Source organism: Melozone crissalis, unplaced genomic scaffold (assembly GCF_028551555.1).
Source record: "Melozone crissalis strain CALT ecotype California unplaced genomic scaffold, PUWL_Pcris_2 ptg000063l_1, whole genome shotgun sequence".
NCBI lineage: Eukaryota > Metazoa > Chordata > Aves > Passeriformes > Passerellidae > Melozone > Melozone crissalis.
In genome coordinates this window covers 11,578,901-11,597,550 of record NW_026535841.1, presented here as the reverse complement: position 1 = coordinate 11,597,550, position 18,650 = coordinate 11,578,901, and the positions used below count along the sequence as shown (strand labels likewise).

The window sequence follows — 18,650 nt, the reverse complement described above, 5'->3', positions numbered from 1 at the left end:
CCAATCCATCTGTGCCCCTGGGGGAGCACAGGGACACAGGGACTGTCCCCTGGCCACCCCACGGCTGAGACACACACGGGAGAGGAGCTGTGCGGAGGAAACATTTATTTCTAGCTGAAGGGGTTCAGAAAGTGAGGCAAAAATTCAGCTGGGCTCTGGGGTGGAAGAAGGAAGGGAGAGTCCTTGTCCCTAAATCCTCATCCCTCTTTCCCTTGGGTGGCCTTGGGCAAAGCTGACCCGTGTCCCACAGACCTCCAGCCCTGCTCCCATCCCTTCTCTCAGGGGGACACAGCTCCCGGCCAGGAGCCCGGCACAGACCAGGCTGCTGCTGCTGATTAAAATAACATTTGGGAGGAAGCTGTTGGCACAGCGGGGGCAGAGCTGCAGTGCCTGGGGTGGGAGAAGCCCCTTGGGCAGCAGGAGCTGGGGCTGACAGCGTTCCAGTGCTGGGGAAACCCACCAGCTGGCAAATCCCCCCTTGAGCATCCCATCAGCACCAGGGTCGGGGGAGCTGGGAGGGGACGGGATCTTCATCGGGGCTTCCTTGAGCCACCACGTACATACAGAGCCTGATCCACCCTGTCCATCGTGTGTCCCAGGGCAGCAGCTCCTCAGGCTTACCCGGGACCGTGTCCCTGCCTCAGATTCCAGAGGGAGCCTGGGAGCCATCCTGGGATGCCTCAGGGCTGCATCCTCCATCCTTGCTTCCTGCGCCCGCCGCTTCTTCCTCACCCGCATTTTGGGCAGGGGGCTTGGGTTGCTCATCCCCCAACTTCTTCTTTCCTTCCTCCTCTTCCTCCTCCTTCTCCTCCTCCTGAGGGGAATTCTGCTCGCCGTGGGCCGCGTTGGCCAGCGGAGCCTTGTGGGGGGATTTGAGGTTCTGGGCAGCAGCCAGGATGTCGGCCTGGAGCTGGCAGCTGCCGTCCAGCGGCTCCTCTGCGCTGGCCTCGGGGGCTTTGTCGGGCACCTCGCTGAAGTCCCGCGCTCCCCCCGACTTGTCCCGCTCATCCACGTATTTCTTCTTGGGAAAGGAGGAGGGATAGTAGGCAGAGGCCTTGTGCTTCTGCCGGACGATGACGGCGGCGCAGATGATGAAGAGGAGGACGAAGGACAGCGAGCCCACCACCACCACCAGCAGCAGGTACTCCTTGAAGAAGTCCACCAGCCCGTCCAGCACGCCCGGCGCCGAGCTGTTGGTCACGGTGGTCCCCGGTGCCGCCCCCACGGTGGGGCTGATGCGGGGGGTCACGGGCTGGGCGGGCAGCGTGGCTGAGGCCTCGTCCCCGTCCCCGCTGCCCGCCGTGTCCGGCAGCACCGGGCGGTGCCGCGGCGCCGCCGCCTCCGCCGGGGCTGCCACCAGCAGCACCAAGAGCAGCAACCACGTGCCCATGGCTGAGCCCATGCCCAGGATTCCTGCAGGAAACCTGTGGGATGCAGAGAGGTGAGGGACATGTTAATATCCCAACAGCGTGAGCCCCTCAGGCCAGCCCTCACCCGCCTGAATTTCCTTATGGAAGTGGAAAGGCAGCTCGGGTTTTTTCACCCTGACAGAGCAGGGGGCTCTGTTTGTTTTCCAAGGGCACAGCTGGAAGCCAGCTGGGTGGGATTGCTCAAGGCTGGGGACCGGGGCTGCTGCCAGCGCCCAGCTCCAGACAACGGTCATTTGGCTGGTTAGAGAATTCCTGAAAAATGGAGGTTTGCAGTGGAAACTTTGACACAGGCAACGCTACAAAAGGGCCAGGCCCGGCGCAAGAGGCATTTCCCAACCGCCGTCCCAGACTGTTAATTCCCAGCTGGAACACGGCTAAAAATAGTTTGGGGCAGGATTTCACCCTGGTGCCACCATGTGCTTGAGTGGAGCGGGATGGGGTGTGGGACAAAGGGGCAGCCCCAGAGCTGGGGTGCAGGGAATGGGGTTCCGGCTGCCTGAGCGTCCCTGGGAAGGGGGAAGGCCTGGCTTTGTCCCTGTGCTGTGCTCCTCACCCGGATGGGGCTGGATCTGCCCCCATTCCACAGCCCACAGTGCACTGCAGGACATGGGACACACACTTCCCACCCCAGAGCAATGACTGGGGTGAGCCCCTGGCCAGGCTCTGCACCCCACGGGATTTGGGATTGGGACGTGACCGTCTCCACTGCGAGACATTCCCGAGGGATCCACGCGTGCCACGCCACGTAACGCCACCGAGCCCTTCCCAGGGCTCTTCCCCTCCACACGGCTCCACGGGGAGGTCTCAGGAAAAGCTCCCCAGGTACATCAGCAGGGACGCCCCATGACAATTCCCCAACCTCAGGCTCCCCAAATCCCAGCCCACATCCCATTTTCCCCCCAAACAAACCCAAGCCAGCAGCTCTACAGAACAAGAGGGACTCCAGCGGCAGGATTTGGCTTCCAGGCTCTCTCCTGGCTGCACAATCTGGTTTCCATTAATCCGGTGCAAAAAACGGCAGCAGAGGCGGGAGGTGTCCCGACTCCCAACCCTCCTGGCTCCCCATGGGCACTGCTGCGGCTGTGGGGTCACAGCACTGACCAGCACCGGGAGAAGGAAGGGTTGGAGGGGCTGAGATGAGCCCCCTCATCCTCCTCTCCACCCCACACAGGGGCCCCTCGGCGGGAAAGGGGTCCCGGGATGGGGACGGCACCAATTCCCCGGCAGCCATCAGAGCTGAGGAGCAGCCGTGGCCATGCAGGAGCTGAGCAAAGCCCAGAGCATGCCAACAGCAGGGCCTGGCACCACGGGCATTGCCAGCCCTCCACTCCATCCCAAACCCATTCCAGCCCTTCCTTGCCCACCCCCAGACCCACAGCTCCTTCCCAGCTCCGCTTCCCAACCACTGCAGAAATTCAGGATTTCGGCGTTGTCCAGAGCAGCACGCTCCGATTCCCGCCTGGGAATGCAGCCCTGTGCCCGACTCCATCCCGTGTCCCGCCGTGGGGACCATGCCCAGCCCTCACTGCAGCACCCCTGGCTGTGGCACAGCCTGTGCCCTGCTCCAGAGCCCCCCAAAATTGGGGAGCAGCTTGGCACATCCAGTGGGATCCTCACCTCGCCCGCGGCCGGCGGGAGGCAGCCGGGAAGACGGGATCTGTCCCACACACCTCGAGCCCCTTTCTGCAGCCTGCTGGGATGGAGCCTCCTCCTCCTTCTCCCTCCTCTCCTCCTCCTCCTTCTCCTCCTCCTCCTGCGTCGCAGCCCGGGACCAGCTTGTTCTCATTACGGCCGGGATGGGGAGGGGGTGTGGGAGGCCAGGGAAAGGCAGGCAGCCCCCAGCCCCCTCCCAGATGAAATCCAGCTGGGGCTAGGGGTGTTTCCTGGCTTATCCCATCAGCAAAGGAGCCACGGTGCCCCCCATCACCAACCCCGGAAGGGGCCACATTTTGGGGTGCAAGTGGGGATGAGGGTCACACACAGGGGGTTGTTTTTAATGTTTTTATCCACGAAGATGGGGGTAATGCCCATTTGAGGGTCCAAGGGGGACAGTGAGGGATGTGGGCTCAGTGCCCTGGCATTATTGAGGCAGTGGGGCAAACATGGCTTGGGATCATCCCTGTAATTTCAGAAGAAAATTTCCTAAAATCCCAGCCTGGAAATGCTCTGGCCTGAGCACTTCTGCCTTGGGGTGCAGGCAGGGACACAGGTAGGGGCACCCCTGGTTCCCCAGACAAACACAGGAGCTGCTCAGCTCCCAGGATCTCCAGTCTTGGGGTCTGGGGGCACCTCTTGAGCCCCCCAATCTCTCTCTCCCCCTGCCCTGGTCCCCTCGGCCCGGCCTGAGGTTGCTCAAGAGGCTGCAGCCGCTGTGTGACTTCATCCCGCTGCTATTTTCCTCTGCTCCTCTCTGGGGACCTGCCAGACCCCCCAAAAAGCCGCGGCCAGCGCCTGGGGACCGTGACCCCCGCGGGGTGGGGGGCCGGGTTCTGTCCCCTCGGCCGGAGCGGGGCTGGCGCCGCTGGGGTTTCTCCGGCGTCGCCGCCGCTCCCCAAAATAAAGGCTCCGTCCGTCTGTCTGTCTCGGCAGCTCCCTGCAGCTGCTCGGGCGGCTTTTCCCGGCCTTAAGTGCTCAGTGATGAAATCTTAGAGGGGAAGGGGGAAAGGCGAGGGGAGGCCAGAGTTCCAGCAGCATCCGGCCCTGCTCCTGCAGCCCAGGTGGGGATGGGGCTGAGTTCCCCCCACCCACCCACTAATGCCGGTGTTGGGCTCAATTCCCTTGTCCAGCGTCTCCGTTCCACCCTGCCCAGGGTCTGCATCCCACCCCAGCCAGGATCCCCATCCTTCTTCCCCCAGAGTCTCCATCCCTCCTTGTCCAGGATCCGCATCCCACCGTGCCCTCGCTTCCCCCCCTTCATTGCTCACAGTCCTCGTCCCTCCCTGCCCAGCGTCCCCACCTCAGAGTCCTCATCCCTCCCTACCCAGCGTCCCCACCCTCGCAGCCGGGATCCCGGGCCCGGTTCCCGGTGCCAGCTCCCACCATCCCATTACGATTCCGTTTTTGCCTGCGGCGGCCGCGGGCCCGGCCCCTCGGAGCTGGGCAGGGCCGGGACCGCCCGGTCCCGCCGTGTAATTTGGGGCAGCAGGAACGCGCGGCGTGCAGGGCTGGGCTCGGCGGCACAGCCCGCCCGGGGAACCGGCAATTTGAGGCATTGCAGCCTTGCTCTGCTTCTAATTTGCTGCCCTGGGCTGCGCTTTGCTGTGCCAGCAAAATACCCGGAGGGCGCCCGTCCTGCCGAGCGGCACGGGGCGTGTGGAGCTCCATGTGCGGTGTCGTGAGTGGGATTGTGCCACCCCCGGCGCCCTGTCACCCTCCACAGCCCGGTGCCACCCCCGGGGTCCTGTCACCCATCATAGCCCGGTGCCGCTCCACCACACGCTGCCCTGAGGATTCTGCTGTGACACCGCGCAGGCTTCCCGTGAATTCCTGCGCCGTGAGGCGGGCCGTGGCAGCCCGACAGGAGCTGCTGACTGCGCCAAATAGGGCGATTCCTGCTCCCGTGGTGGAGGAAAGTTTCTCCTCGCTGAGCTCCTGCTGGAGAGCAGCTGGCACAGGGCTGGGAGAGTGGGAGCAATCCCTCGGATCTGCACCCATCCTATTCCTCACCAGCCTCATCCTCAGCGGGGGCAGAGGCTGGATGAGCTGCTGTGGGGTGAAGCCAGAGGATGGGAGCATCCCTCTTCCCCCATGGCTGCTTTGGCTGGCGTGGGGACACACTGGGACAGGGTGGCATCAGCAAGGAGCCCACAGCCAGGGTGTCCTGCGTGGGGACCGGCCATGGCCACCAGCTGCGGGTCCCCTGGCCCGGCTGACTCACCCATAAACATTTACATTCACAGCTGGAGCGGGGCTGAGCAGCTGCCAGCATCCAGATGGAAAATATCCCGAGCTCAGGGTGAATGTAAACAGGCAGCAGGGCTGGGATGCAGGTGAATGACCACGCTGCCAATTCCTCCTGGATAACCAGCCCAGAGTGGCCTTCGAGGGGGCTGCAAGCTTGGGGATGGAGGGAAGGGGATATTGGAATGTGGGAATGGGGATGTGGGAGTGGGAACCATGAATCTGGCGGGGCAGGAGGGAGGATAGAGAGATGGGGACATTGAAGCTGTCACAGCAGGGATGGGGATTTGGGGATGGGGAGCCTGGGTGGAGCAAAATGGAAAAATGGGAACATTGAGCCTGGCAGGACAGGGCCAGTCCTCGGCTATTTTCACTCCCTCAAGGAAGGGATCAGTTGGTGGCCTGAAAGGTGACTGAGCGGGTGAAACGCTGGGACCTCCGCTGGCCTCTCATGGATTTGCTCTCCCCATCCCTCCCAGTCCCAGCTGGATGATGCCGAGCCCCTGCACCACCGTTCCCCCCGGGGCCGAGCACCTGACAGGCAGCGGCGGCCCCGGAGGCGTCCCCGCCTCGCTGCGGCGACCGCAGGCAGGAACACGTTGTGCCACGAGCTGTCCCCGTCCCCTCCGTTTCCGCCCCGTCCCCCCCGCCCTTCCAGCTCCCACGAGGCCGGGCAGGAGGTCCCGGGGGCTGCGGTCCCGTCCCCAAGGTCCCGGGCTCCGGTCCCTGCCTGGCCGCGGGTTTCGTTTCTGCTCCCCCAGGGGCTTGAGGGGGAGGATGGAGAAGCGAAATTTTGGCAGCAGGATGTGGGCAGGCGGCGGGGCCGGGAGGGGGCTGGCGGGACCCTGCCAGGAAGAGACCACCGTGTCCGGGTAACTCTTTAATGGGATGGGCCCTGAGGGCCGAGCTGGACGCGGGGGAGCAGCTCCGTCTCACTGGTCCAAGGGACAACATCAGGGGACAGGGGCGCCCTGCCCGCGGCTCCACCGGGGACCGGGCACCGCAGCGCTGCGGGATGCAGGAGCCATCGCTGGGGCTCAGGAGTGCTCCGGCAGGAAGCTGCTGAGAGTCAGGTTGTCTCCATCGGGCTCGGAGCTGCCGTCGGGCAGCAGCAGCTTGTGCCTCCGGGCGGGGACAGGACGGGGGCCGGCGGCCGCCTCGGCGTCGGGCAGCAGCGAGGAGATGCAAACCATCTCGGTGGGGCCGAAGCGGCGCTCCCCCGTCCGCGCCCGCCGCCACAGCAGCGTCCCCAGCACGCCCGTGCTCACCAGGAAGGCGGCGGCCACCAGCCCCAGCAGCAGGATGGCCAGCAGGCACTTGCTCATCGCCCCGCTGGGCTCCCAGGGCGCCGCCGTGCCCACCGGCGTCGTGTCCCAGGTGGCCGCGAGGGTCGATGCAGGCGGAGCTCCGGATTTCTTGGGTTTCCCGTAGCCCGTGCTGGTGAGGACAAAGGCTGGGGGGGCTGTTGAGCGTGGCCCCGTGGAGGAGTCGCTGTCCAGGCCATCAGTCACTGCGTCCTCCTTGATGAGTGCCGTGAGCCAGCCGGGGGTGGTGGCGATGCTCTTTTGGGCTGCTGATGGTGAGCCAGGCTCTGAGCCTGGCAGCAGATCGGGAGCAGGGGAATCAGTCTCATCCATGGGATCAGCTGTGGTTGGCACCACGAGTACCCGGCTGGCCTCGGTGCTGAGTGCTGGTGGTGGGGCAGTGCTCGGGAGCAGGTCGGGATCAGGGGGATCTGTCTCATCCATGGGATCAGCTGTGGTGGGCACCCGGAGCAGGCTGGTGCTGGCACTGGTCACTGTTGGTGCCACAGAGTCCTCCAGTAAGTCAGGAGCAGGGGAATCTCTCTCATCCATAGGCTCGGCTGTGGTGGACACTGCAAGCCCCTGGAGCAGGCTGGAGTTGGTGCTGGGCACTGGTGCTGCAGAGCTCAGGAGCAGCTCAGGCTCGGGGGAATCATCATCCATGGGATCAGCTGTGGTTGGCACCAGGAGCAGGTTGGCCTTGGTGCCAGGTGCTGGCGGTGGCACAGAGACACCATCCCTCTTGTCACTGCTGATCATGGCGGTGGCACCGGGCTCCTGCCCACCGTCATCCCTCTTCCCACGGGAGTGGGGCAGGGGCTTGGCCTCCCCCCAGACCCACTGCCCGCCCCAAGGCAGCCCCGGCTCCAGCAGCTCAGCCCCACACGCCCACAGGGGGCTCAGCACCAGCAGCACCAGCAGGGCCCGGCCCGGCGCCATGGGACCTGCAGGGGACAGAAAGGGCAGGTGACATCGGGGTCCTGCTCCCCGGGGGAGAATGCTGAGCCCCAATGTGGGGTCACACTCCAGCCGAGGATCCTCCTGTCCCCCTCGGGTTTGGGGGATGGAGGAGGCACCCAGAGACCTCTTCCTGCCACAGCCCCCACCTGCGGGAGCTCAGCCCGGCTCTGCTCCAGGAGCAAGTTTTGATAAGGAAGTTGAGTGTCTGGAAATGGGAAATCAGCCGCGATGGAGGCGGCTGCTGCGGGACGGGGCAGTTGTGGGATGAGTGCGTCCATGTGGAAATGAAACCACAGGGATGTCACCCTCATTGTGACAGACACCCCTTGTCAGGGTGCCCGTCCCCCCCTCCACCCGCCGGTTGGGCTGGCACAGGCCTCCAGGGCTGAGGCCACCATGAGCCTGTGTCTCTGTGCTGGAGCAGGAGAGGCAAATCCACCCCAAACTCACCCAAATCCCCCCCATTCCATCACCAATCCCCCCACAGCTCCCTCGGCAGCCCCGGTGGGCGGCGGCCACCGCGGTCCCCGAGGATCCGCACCCAAGAGCATCCGGACACGGCTGAACGCTCCGAGCATCCCCAGGAGGCTCCCACACCCCCAGAGCACCCACCCGCCCCCCCAGACCCCAGCGACCAGCACGGAGCGTGGCACCCTCGGGGTCCCTCCCTGAGCATCCCCTTTACACCCAGAGCATCCCCGGGGCCGAACCCCGATCCAGCCCCTTCCCAGCAGGGCTCACCTGTGCTGATGGATCCCAACCTCAGGAATCACCGGCGAGGCTGGCACGGAGGGCCGAGGGCAGCCCCAGCACCGGCACCCGCGGGGCGTCGCGGGCCACCCTCCGCCTGCACCTCCGGCCGGGCGGGGCAGGGAGGGAGCGCGGAAAGCGGCTGCGGTTTCCAGAGCCCGGGGAGGGGGAGGGCGTCACGGCGAGAGCGGGGCCAGCGAGGGCCGGGGGCTGCGGGCACCCCGGGCGAGGGTGGCACGGCGTGGGCTGCTCCCCACCAAGGGGCTTCCAGCGGAGCAGCTGCGCGCCGGGGCTGGCGTCGCTCCGAAAGCAGAAGTGACGGCAAACCTGGTGCCAGGGCTGCCACCCCCGCGGGCACGGTGTGGGCATGGCCGGGGAGGGGGCCAGGGTGCCCTGAGACACCTCAGCACCGGGAAACGAGGCGGAGGAGGGTGAGGGCCTGACTTGATGTTTTGCACAGCCCTTGTGCCGGGCTCCTTCTCTCTGCACCGTCCCCAGGATGCTCGGAGGGGCTCTCGGGGGGGCTGCCCAGTATTGTCCTGGGTGTTGTCCCGGCCTCGTGGCATTGGCACGACAGGAAAGCCCCCGCCCCAACCGCAGGCTCGGGCGGGAGGCGCAGCCGCAGCCGCAGGAAGGTGCTGCAAGAGCCGCATCCGCAGGAACGGGCTCGGGGTGTCAACAACCCCCCGCCCTCGGAAAGCCCGGCCCGTCCCCGCTCCGAAACACCTGGCCAGGGGGCTGGAAAAGGGAAGAAAAGGGGCTCAGGATGTGGGATGAGCATCCCTGGGATGGATCCATGGGATCAGGGAGCACTGATTCTCTGGGAGCATCCCTGCACGGCTTGGGGGCGGTGTCAGGGTCAGGGTGTTCTGGAGGAGGTTGTGCAACATCCCCTGAAATGCCTCAGCCCTGAGAAAGCTCAAACCTGGGTGGGGTAAGAGATGCTGTTTCCAGCCCGGGCTCTGTGTCATTTCAGACTTCCTGCAGCCTGAAAACAAATTTCACCTGAGGAAGAGCAGAATGAGCCCCCCAGATCCAGGGTAACTCCCAAGCAGGGCTGTTCCTTCCTGGAAACACATCACCCCCATCCACCCCGAGATCCCATCACATCCCACACCCAGCCAAGCTCTTGGGCTCCTCACTGGGAATCACCAGGGAGATTCCATGTGTGACCCCAGGAACGGGCCCTGGCTCTCCTGGGACAAGACCAGAAGGTCCCCAAGGACCCCCTCATCCACAGCCCCCCACTGAAGCATCCCTCATTCCACATCCCAGTTATCAATCAGAGCTGGAATGCCGAGAGGCAAAGGAAAAGCCAAGCAGAGGCAGTTTATAATCAATGACTTTTATCTTTTGAAAATGGAAGCAAATATTTGGACAGATACTCTGGCCGCTCTATAAGAGCGCGTCTTTCCGGACTGGGCTGGTTCTCTCCTGGGATATCACGGCTACAAAAAGCTTCAGGCACTGACTCCGGTTGAGCCTGGCGAGGCATCAGTTCATTTAAATAAAATACAGGCTAGGAACTAAAATCTCCCACACCCCCACCCCCGGGCACCTCAATCCAGCGGCTCCCAAAACTGATTTCCCTCCAATGTTAGGAACAAACCCGAGGTCCCCGAGCACACAACCCTGAAGTCACACGTACAAATCAACACAGAAATCACCACTGTGGGGAGAACAACCTTCGGGTTTGGGATCCAAAAGGAAAAAAAAAAAAAAAATCCATAAAAATACACATCTCAGGCATTTACTGCAATACAGAAACGTCACCAAACAGCCAAAGAACCTGGAGCAGCCGGATTGTGGATCCACGGGCACAGGGCAGGGGATGCCACTTGTCCCTAAAACACAGAAATCCCACTTTTCTGAAGCTTTCCTGCTCTGCAATCCCACCACATCCTCTGTCTCCTCCATCCCGTCCTCCTCGTGCCTCTCCAGCTACGTCCCCCGGCCGATTCTGCCTCCACACACACATCCCTCCACAACAGGGAATCCTTAACCTGGAATTCTGAACATGCAAACACTGGGGAAAATGGAAAATCAGAGAATTCCTAGCTAAACTAATGGAAAATAATAAAAAAATCAATCACTTCAGCCTGGATGAGGGACTCGTGTCCACTGGGGTGCTCCTGGTGGGAGCACACGGAGCTGCCACAGGGACAGAGCCCAGCTGGGATGAGGATCCAGAGCTCTCAGACACCTGATGGTCTCTGCCCACCTTTGCATTCAGGATGGGTTATCAGCACTCCCTGGCACTGCAGGGATGGGCTGTGCCAGGAATGGCAGCACCAATCGGGCTGGGCACAGCTCTGCGGGGTGTCCTGGATCCCATTCCCAGCACAAGGACACGGCCTGGGAGCAGGGAGCCAGCCTGCCCCATCATCCCTGGCAGCTCCTCCACAGGGCACAGCCTGCCTGGGCACAGCTTTGCTGAGCTGAGCTTCCAAGGAATGCCAGGAGGAGCTCGCCAGCCTACAGCACTCACAGGGCCTCTCCCTGCAGGATCCCAAAGGAGCTGTGTGAGAAACCAGTTCTCCAAAGTGGGATCAAATCCACCCTCCCAGTGCCTTCTGCTCTGAAGGGCTGGGAGTGCAAGGTGGGGTTTGGGGTTGGAGGTCGCTCATCTGATCTGGGAACAAATCCTTTCCTGCATGGAAGGGTGGGAGGCAGGAATGGGAATGATGGACAGGAGAAAACAAATGATAAAAAAAGGTAACAACAGAGGCATTTTGTTTGTGGAGAATTATCGTGGAAAAATCACCTTTCTGCTGCTAATGCTGCTTTGGAAGCACAGAAAATTCCTATTATCAGCACTGGTGTGAAGGGCTGATGGATTCCAAAAGCTCCTTAAAATCCATGAGCTCAGGAGTGTTGGGGGGCAAGAACAAGGATTTACAGCAATGACTGCTGGCATCCCACAGCTCACCTGGAACTCCATGCTCCATGGATAAAAACATTCCTGCATGGAAGTCACTTCTGCCATGAAATGGAAATAAAAATGAGCAAGTAAAATGGGTGAGTTTGGTCATGGAAACAAACTTTGGGATTGTAGGAAAATGGGAACATGGTGCTGTCTTAAAACTTCAGTAGGAAATAAATCCCCTCACTCAGAACGATATATTTGTATTTTTCTGTCAACCAACAGGGCTGGGGACGCTTTGTGGAGGAGGAAAGGCAGCTGATCCCATATCCAAGGGGATTCCACAGGGAAGAGAAAGGAAGGGAACCCACCTGATTGTTCCAAATGGAGGATTTATACAAAATAGCTTCAGCTTTGTTCTCTGCACAGTGTAAACACCCCCCACACCCCCTGTCCCTTGGAATGGAAACACAAATACTGCAAAATGGCAAATAAGAAAAATAAAAGCAATTTTTTTTTCTATTTTTTGGCAACTCTAAAAAAAAAAAAAAAGGTTTAAGAACAATGTGGCGTTGGTCCCTAAATCTAGAAAAAGATATTTGGGCATGACATTGGAAGTCGAGAATGGATTCGTTTTTCAAGGATTCATAATAACATCTGGGAAAAAACCCCCCCAAAAAAAAAAACCTGTAAAAGTAGCACTTCTTATTTTTGACACAGTCACAGAAATTCATCGGAACATCGGGAAACGAAAAAGATCTTTCACTAAAAAGCTTGGCTTGAAATCATCGGCTCTCTCGACGTGGATTTAGGAGAACAGGAAAGCTCGTACTGGAATGCTGCAGGCTGCTGCTGGCTGAACTGGGAGCTGGGATGTGCCTGGGCTGGGGCCCCCTCAGTCCGCGATCTTGGCCATCTGCTGCTCCAGCTTGGAGATGCGCTCGTCCTGGCTGGAGATCGTGTCCTTGATGGATTTCAGCTCCTTCAAAATCTCGTCCAATTTGGCGTCGTTTTGCTGGAAGATCAGAAAGGATGAGTGAGGAGAGCTCTGGGGTTCTCCAAGGAAAGGGCTCCTCCCTGTGGGATTGTTGGAGGGATGAGGGTGTGACAGATTTGGGAGCAGTTGGGATGCTCAGGGCATGGAGCAGCATCTCCAGTGCACCCATCCAGGACCATAAAAGCCATACTTTCCTCTCTGTCCCAAAGGACAGGGATTAGTGGTGAACAAGGTGCTGGGTTAGGGTTGGACTTGGGGATCTTGAATTAGGGTTGGACTGGGGGATCTTGAAAATCTTTTCAAACATTTAGTGGTTCTGTGATTTAGAAAAAGCAATTCCAAGTAATCTTCCATGTCTACAGAAGCATTAGAATCACAGAATCATGGAATATCCCAAGTTGGAAGGGACCCACAGGGATCATCCAGTCCAACTCCTGGCCCTGCCCAGGATACCCCAACAATCCCAGGCTGTCCCTGGGGCTGTGACATCTCATGGGGAGCCTGGTCAGTGTCCCAGCACCCTCTGGGGGAAGAACCTTTTCCTGATATCCAACCTAACCTTCCCCTGGCAGAGCTCCAGCCATTCCCTCAGGTCCTGTCACTGGTCCCACCCTGGCATTCCCACCTGATGCCATCACCCCCACAATTCCTGGAGTTTACTCACAGAGTTTGAGGCATCCGCTGCTTTCTTTGGAGCGTTTATGAGATCACCCTTCTTGTTGCCAGCAGGTTTGTTGTCCAGTATGTTCTTCTTGACCACCTTGAGATCCCTGTTTTTGCCTGGAATGTACCCGTGCTTCAAGGAGATGAGGAGAGGATCAGCGTTCTTCCCCTCAAACCACTCCTCTGCTTCCAGAGCTGCTTCTGGGCCCGCTGTGTCCGGGTACAGGTCATCCTGGAAGAGGTCAGACTGCAAGGCAGGAGACACGGATCAGTCAGGAGCTCTGGGAGGCAGGAGCTGGCTCCAAAGCCTGGCCCCAGGGCAGTGCTCACCTTGCGGGGAACCGTCATGATGATGGGCTCACACTTCCTCTCGTGGAGCTTGAAGAACCTGCGTGGAAAAGGAGAGGTGGGACAGGGAGTGAGGACCAGGGAGATGGAGGAGATAGGAAAGGAGCAACCCCAAGGAACCACAGAAATCCCAGAGACCATCAAGTCCAACCATTTCCCCAGCACTGCCAAGGCCACCATAACCCACGTCCCCAAGTGCTGTTAATCCCTCCTGGATGGGGACTCCACCCCTGCCCTGGGCAGCCCCTTCCAATGTCTGACCCCACTTTCCACGAAGAAATTGCCCCTAATATTTGAGGACATTTCCCCTTGTCTTATCACTTGTTTCCTGGGAGAAGAGATGGCTCATGTTCCCAACCAGCAGTGATGTTCCCTCCTGGAGCCACCACAGTGACATCCTGAGATGTTTCCTGCCCTCCCCAGGTTTTCTGAACCACGGCTGCCCTGTGCTCAGTGCTCTGCTCCTGTAACCACTCCTGAAGTGCCCAGCCCCAGCTCCCAGCCCTGGGATGAGCTCTCCTCACCTGGCAATCTCACACTTGTTGACATCAAGGCCCCTCTTTGGCATGAACCCCATGCCCCTCTGCGGCTCTTTGCTGCTGAAGGTGTTGAGGTAGTGAACGTACGGGGACTCATCCGTGATCTCGAAGTAGCGGATGCTGCTGTCACCCTGCAAGGAACCCCAGGAGAAGCTGCAGCACCTGTGCCCACACTGCTGCTCCCATTTCCTTCCAGGAATGCTGCCATGGACAGCTCACAGCTGTTTCTGAAGCAAGGCTGATCCCCTCCACAATCTGAGTCCCTCAACTGAACAATTCCTCCCAGTCCTGTTCCAAACACTGTGGGACAGGGATTGAGCTCTGCTCCCAGGCTGGGAGTGGCCCCTTCCTCACCTCTTGTGGAAAAACTTCCTGCCACAATCAGGCAGAAATGCTATAAACCAGTTTATTCTTAATTCCAAGCAACTCCACCACACTGCTGTCTCTGAAACTGCAGGAGAGGTGGCAGACAGAAACCAAATGTTCCTCATCAGCTGCTACAAAGATGGGATTCATGAACATACTTGTATGGATCTTCCTTTGTAATTCCTTGCTCATCTTGGCTTGGGTTCCTATTTGTAGGAGTCCATGACATGTGGCCACCTAATTCCTACAAATTGCTTTTAGAAAGGAGCACCTAATTCCAGTTTTCTATTTTTAACCCCATAAAATCAGAGAGCTGCCACATGCTCCACCATCTCTGAGGACACGGAGGACAACACCCAAAATGGACCTTCCACCCATACCAGTATAAAATCATCCAGGTCAACACCAGCAAGAAATGTTTAGGCAACAGTGTGGGGACTTGTTGCATTAGGAGCAGCTTTACCTAACCCATCTCCAAGAAACATCCAGGTCCTTCCCAGGTTCTGCAGAATGAGGATCAAATCCCTTCCAGAGCAGCCTGGTCTCTCTGCAGCCCCAAATTCACAGCAGCACTGATATTTTGGGGAACATTTCACAGGCCCCACTCCCTCCAGGTGCCTCCAAAGCCTCTCCTTACCTTCCCACACAGGTAAATGATGTTGGTGTCTGGGTCATAGAAGGGCAGCAGGACCCCATTGCTGGTGTCCATCTCGTGAAGGGCTATTGGCTCCTCCATGTTTTTCTGGAAATAAAAATGCCAGGGATGTTAATAAAGAATGGAAAAGCTTCTGTTCATGGAGGGAGGGTCTAAATTATTAACACTCCGTAGGCAGTGAGCTCCCAGTGGTGTCTGCACCACCCAGAAGGATCCGTGTGTTACAACAAATGCTGGGAACGTTCATGAACTGATTCATTCCTCAAGGGCATTTTAATCACTAAATTAAATAAAAACAGGAGCCAGGAAAATTCACCAAGTCAAGGGAAATATGTGACACAGTGAGTTAGGATGGGAGATGGGACAGAGCCTCCTTCCCTGGGGACACTCAAAAGCCACCTGGACACAATCCAGGTGGTCCTTCCACCCTGAACCCTCCTGGGATTGCTGCTGGCCTGCTCTCCACAATGCACAGAGAGAAGTGACCTTCCCACAGCCCCTCTGCTCCCTGTGCATCTTCCCAGGCACTTCCAACCTGCAGCTCCTGCTCAGTTCCTTCACTGAGTGACCACACAGCCAAAATCATGGAAGCAGGAGCAGGCAGCAGATGGAGTGGGAATAACCTCAAGTATATAAACTATGAATTTAGGAAGGAATTCTTCTCTGTGAGGGTGGTGAAGCCCTGAAAAAGAAGACCCCAGAGAAGCTGTGGCTGCCCCATCCCAAGGCCACAGGATGGACTTTGAGCAACCTGGGCTGGTGGAAGGTGTCCCTGCCCACAGATTGGAACGGGATTTGCTTTAATGCCCCATCCAACCCAACCCAACCCATTCCAGGATTCCATGGCTGCAGGGCTGGGTTGGGAGGAGCAGGCCATGGATGTGAGGAGCCCAGGGATGCAGGCTGGGCTCGTACCGGGTTCCACAGGGCCAGCTGCCGCTCGCTCATGCGGCTGAAGCCGGTGGTGAAGATGTTCCCGTCCGCCAGGAAAATGGCTCGCATGGGCCGGGCTCCCTCGTGGGTTTTCTCCTTCTCCTGGAAAAGAGGAGCAGGTCAGGATCAGCAGTGAACAGAAAAACCCTTGGAGTGGTGGCTCCTCTCTGGACACACTGCTCCTCTCCAACACCCAGCTCTCCTCCCCTGCTGCCTGAGGGAAGAGCCCAAACACTGAGCCAGGGGAGAAGGGGACACTCCTGGCTCATTCCAGCTTTGCCTCTTGCAAGGGTGAAGGAAAACCTCTTTGTAAGCTACAACTAAAGCTCTGCTTTGCATGCACAACTCTGGAACTGTAATTATACAAAAGGATTAGATGTGGAATTACACTCCTGCAGGTTTAAAACTGAGCCCTAAAATCCCAGTTCAAACACTAATCCCAATAAACCCAGACAAATCCTCCAACTCCTACTATTCCTCCTGTAATTTCTGAAGAAAGAGACTGAACGTGGTGTGTAAAACCCACATATTTCTTCCATATTTTCTTCACTTCCTGCTGGAGTGAATCCAGTTATTTCTTTAATGATTAAGCAAACTTACAGCAACAATTTCTTGTTTCCTGGGGTCGATAACTCGGACTTTTTTGTCTTTGGAAGCTGTGCAGATGAGGCTGCCGTTGCGATTCCAGCTCACGTTGTAGATCATGTCCACGTGCATGTCATCCAGGTTGATGAGGGCTTCTCCTGTTCCCACATTCCAGATGATGATGGCATTATCACAGCCTAAAATGGGAAATAACAGCTCCAGTCACAGAACTGAGGGACACAGGGGCAAAGCCAGAGGTGGGGAACAAGGGATAAACCCCCTGCAGCTCCAAAGTGTTTTTGGGGAAACCAAAACCCAGACTGGGAGCTCAGGAGGGATTTTTATCAATGGATAACACCCAGCTCATCCAACAATCCAGCTGAAAGGACTGACTTCTTTCCTTGGGACCCAACCAATGAAAGTCTCAGATGGTTCCAATGGATAATGAATTATCCAATTTATTTTCATAATGGTGTGACTAATTTTCAGTGGTCAAAAGAATCTCATTCTGTGGATTGTACTGGCCAAGGAGACAATTTGGAAAATGCTGCCCATGAGAGCTTGTGGGAGGAACAGCTGGACTCTGGGATACCTTGCAGGGATCAAGGGAAACGAGAAACACTTGTGCCTGTTCTAAAAGTATATGAGAACAGGGATGTGGGGAATACAGATGTAAATTGTTCTTGCAGATCAAATAAAGTCTAGAACAACTTTCACACTCCAATTCCAGATAATTCCTTGGTGCTTATCCCTGTAAACTGAAGATAAAAAAGACTGCGATACAGAGGGGGCTGTGAGCCACGTGTCCCAGTGCTCCCAGCTACTGCCACGGGTCTTGTGATTCCCAGGGATCTGAGCAGCTGGGAGAGGCAAGAAGGAAAAGCTGGAGAGGAAGGAAGGCAGGGAGAGGAGCTGTTGATGCCCATTCCTGTGCTCCTACCTGCGCTGAGCAGCACGTTCCGCGCCGTCGGATGCCAGGCCACGATGCCAACTCTCTTGGAATGGCCTTCTAGCACTACCACAGGCTCTGTCAGGGACAGGGTGAGCCCATTCTCGGGAATCTGCCACACCTGGGAGGGACAGGAAAGCAAAGGAAAGCTGCTCAGGCGAGGGCAGCCCCTCTGCAGAGCGTGTGGCTCGGCTGCTTCCCGTGTCCCACAGCTGCCGGAGCTGCCAGTGCCCCGTGTAAACAGGGAGGGAATCAGGGAGGGAATCAGGGAGGGAATCACTCCCAGCTGTCAATAAACCCTTGGCTGATCCATGAGGAACATCCTTCCTCACTCCTGGGCCAGCACAAACCCACAGCTCCTCATGGTGCAACCCCTGCATTTCCATGTGCACAGACCCACTCTGCTCCTGCTCCCCAAGGAATCTGGAAAATCTCCCCTGCAGCTCCAATTCCATGGAAAGAGTTGCTGCCTTTCCAAACTATGCCTGTCCTGCTGCAGCTCTACCACTGCCTACTTTTGATTATTTTAGGAACACCAGCAATTCATTTTCCTGTTAGATTCAGGATCCTTCCAGATCCCATTTAATTAGAGAATGGTTTGGTCCTGGAAGAAGCCAGAGCAGCCCAAATCAGCTCTGCCTGTTCACTTCTTGCCTGGTTACACAACCCTTCTGTTGCAAACTTCCTCAGGGAAGGGCCACCAGGAGGAGGAACAGCCCCCCAAGGATGCCAGAGCCCTGGAATTCCAGCAGGAGGGAGGTGGCTTTTGCAGCTGGCAGCGACCAGGGATGGGACAGACAAACCCATCACCCCAAAGCCCCAGGGCAGGATCAGCCCCACCAAAACTATTCCTGCAATTCAGCACTGGACAATCATCTTGGAATTGAATTTGACCTACATAGAGTGTATTAAAAAATGCCATGGAATTCCAGGGAGAGCTCCTCGGGGAGCAGTTGGAGCTGCTGAAGGTAGGTGGCAGCATTAGAGCACGTTTGCTTTGCTTCCCATTGTTTGCTTTTCCTGGAGTTGGGAGAATGGGGCTTGCCAGCCCCTGCCCACCATGCCCAACAAGCTGTGGGATGTGAGGGAGTGGATTTAGGAAGTGAGGCAGACTGAGATGGACACGTGGATTTCTGTGCTAATCCCACAAAAAATCGTGGATTTTTGTGCTAATCCCAGTTTTTCCCTTCTCAAAAGAATGACGGGCACTGGAAAAAAAACCCAGCAAGATGCAGAGATTCTCAGTGGGTACCAGCTCACCTCTAAATAACCCAAAACTGATTTAGTTTTTCATGGACACAGCTCCCAGTGCCCTCCTTCCCACACCCTCAGCTTCCAGGAGGAATGACCACAACGGGAACACTTCCCCAGGAGAGGAATGCTCTGCAAGGGGTGAAAATGGTCACAG

The 18,650-nt window shown here is 58.1% G+C and overlaps 3 protein-coding genes across 3 annotated transcripts in view; all 3 read right to left on the bottom strand.

Moving 5' to 3' along the window:
• Positions 1–110: 110 nt before the first annotated feature.
• On the bottom strand, positions 111–6,358 carry TMEM119 (transmembrane protein 119). Its single transcript, XM_054289057.1, has 5 exons — positions 6,293–6,358; positions 5,996–6,175; positions 4,801–5,021; positions 831–1,424; positions 111–114 (listed from the first exon to the last, which is right to left on the bottom strand). The coding sequence occupies exons 1-5, from the start codon at positions 6,356–6,358 to the stop codon at positions 111–113; spliced, it is 1,065 nt and encodes a 354-aa protein (XP_054145032.1).
• Positions 6,290–8,448, bottom strand: SELPLG (selectin P ligand). The gene is made up of 2 exons (XM_054289018.1): positions 8,336–8,448; positions 6,290–7,578 (listed from the first exon to the last, which is right to left on the bottom strand). Exon 2 carries the CDS (start codon positions 7,571–7,573, stop codon positions 6,368–6,370), a length of 1,206 nt encoding a protein of 401 aa, XP_054144993.1. The 5' UTR covers positions 7,574–7,578; positions 8,336–8,448; the 3' UTR covers positions 6,290–6,367.
• Positions 8,449–10,767: 2,319 nt separating this feature from the next.
• CORO1C (coronin 1C) overlaps positions 10,768–18,650 on the bottom strand; it is a 38,881-nt gene continuing 30,998 nt past the window's right edge. The window contains exons 4-11 of the mRNA XM_054288521.1: positions 17,234–17,363; positions 16,309–16,490; positions 15,691–15,810; positions 14,758–14,862; positions 13,740–13,885; positions 13,198–13,255; positions 12,869–13,114; positions 10,768–12,222 (exon numbers count right to left, since the gene is read on the bottom strand). Coding sequence (XP_054144496.1) covers positions 12,103–12,222; positions 12,869–13,114; positions 13,198–13,255; positions 13,740–13,885; positions 14,758–14,862; positions 15,691–15,810; positions 16,309–16,490; positions 17,234–17,363 — 1,107 coding nt within the window. The 3' untranslated portion in view covers positions 10,768–12,102. The remainder of the gene's footprint in view (positions 12,223–12,868; positions 13,115–13,197; positions 13,256–13,739; positions 13,886–14,757; positions 14,863–15,690; positions 15,811–16,308; positions 16,491–17,233; positions 17,364–18,650) is intronic.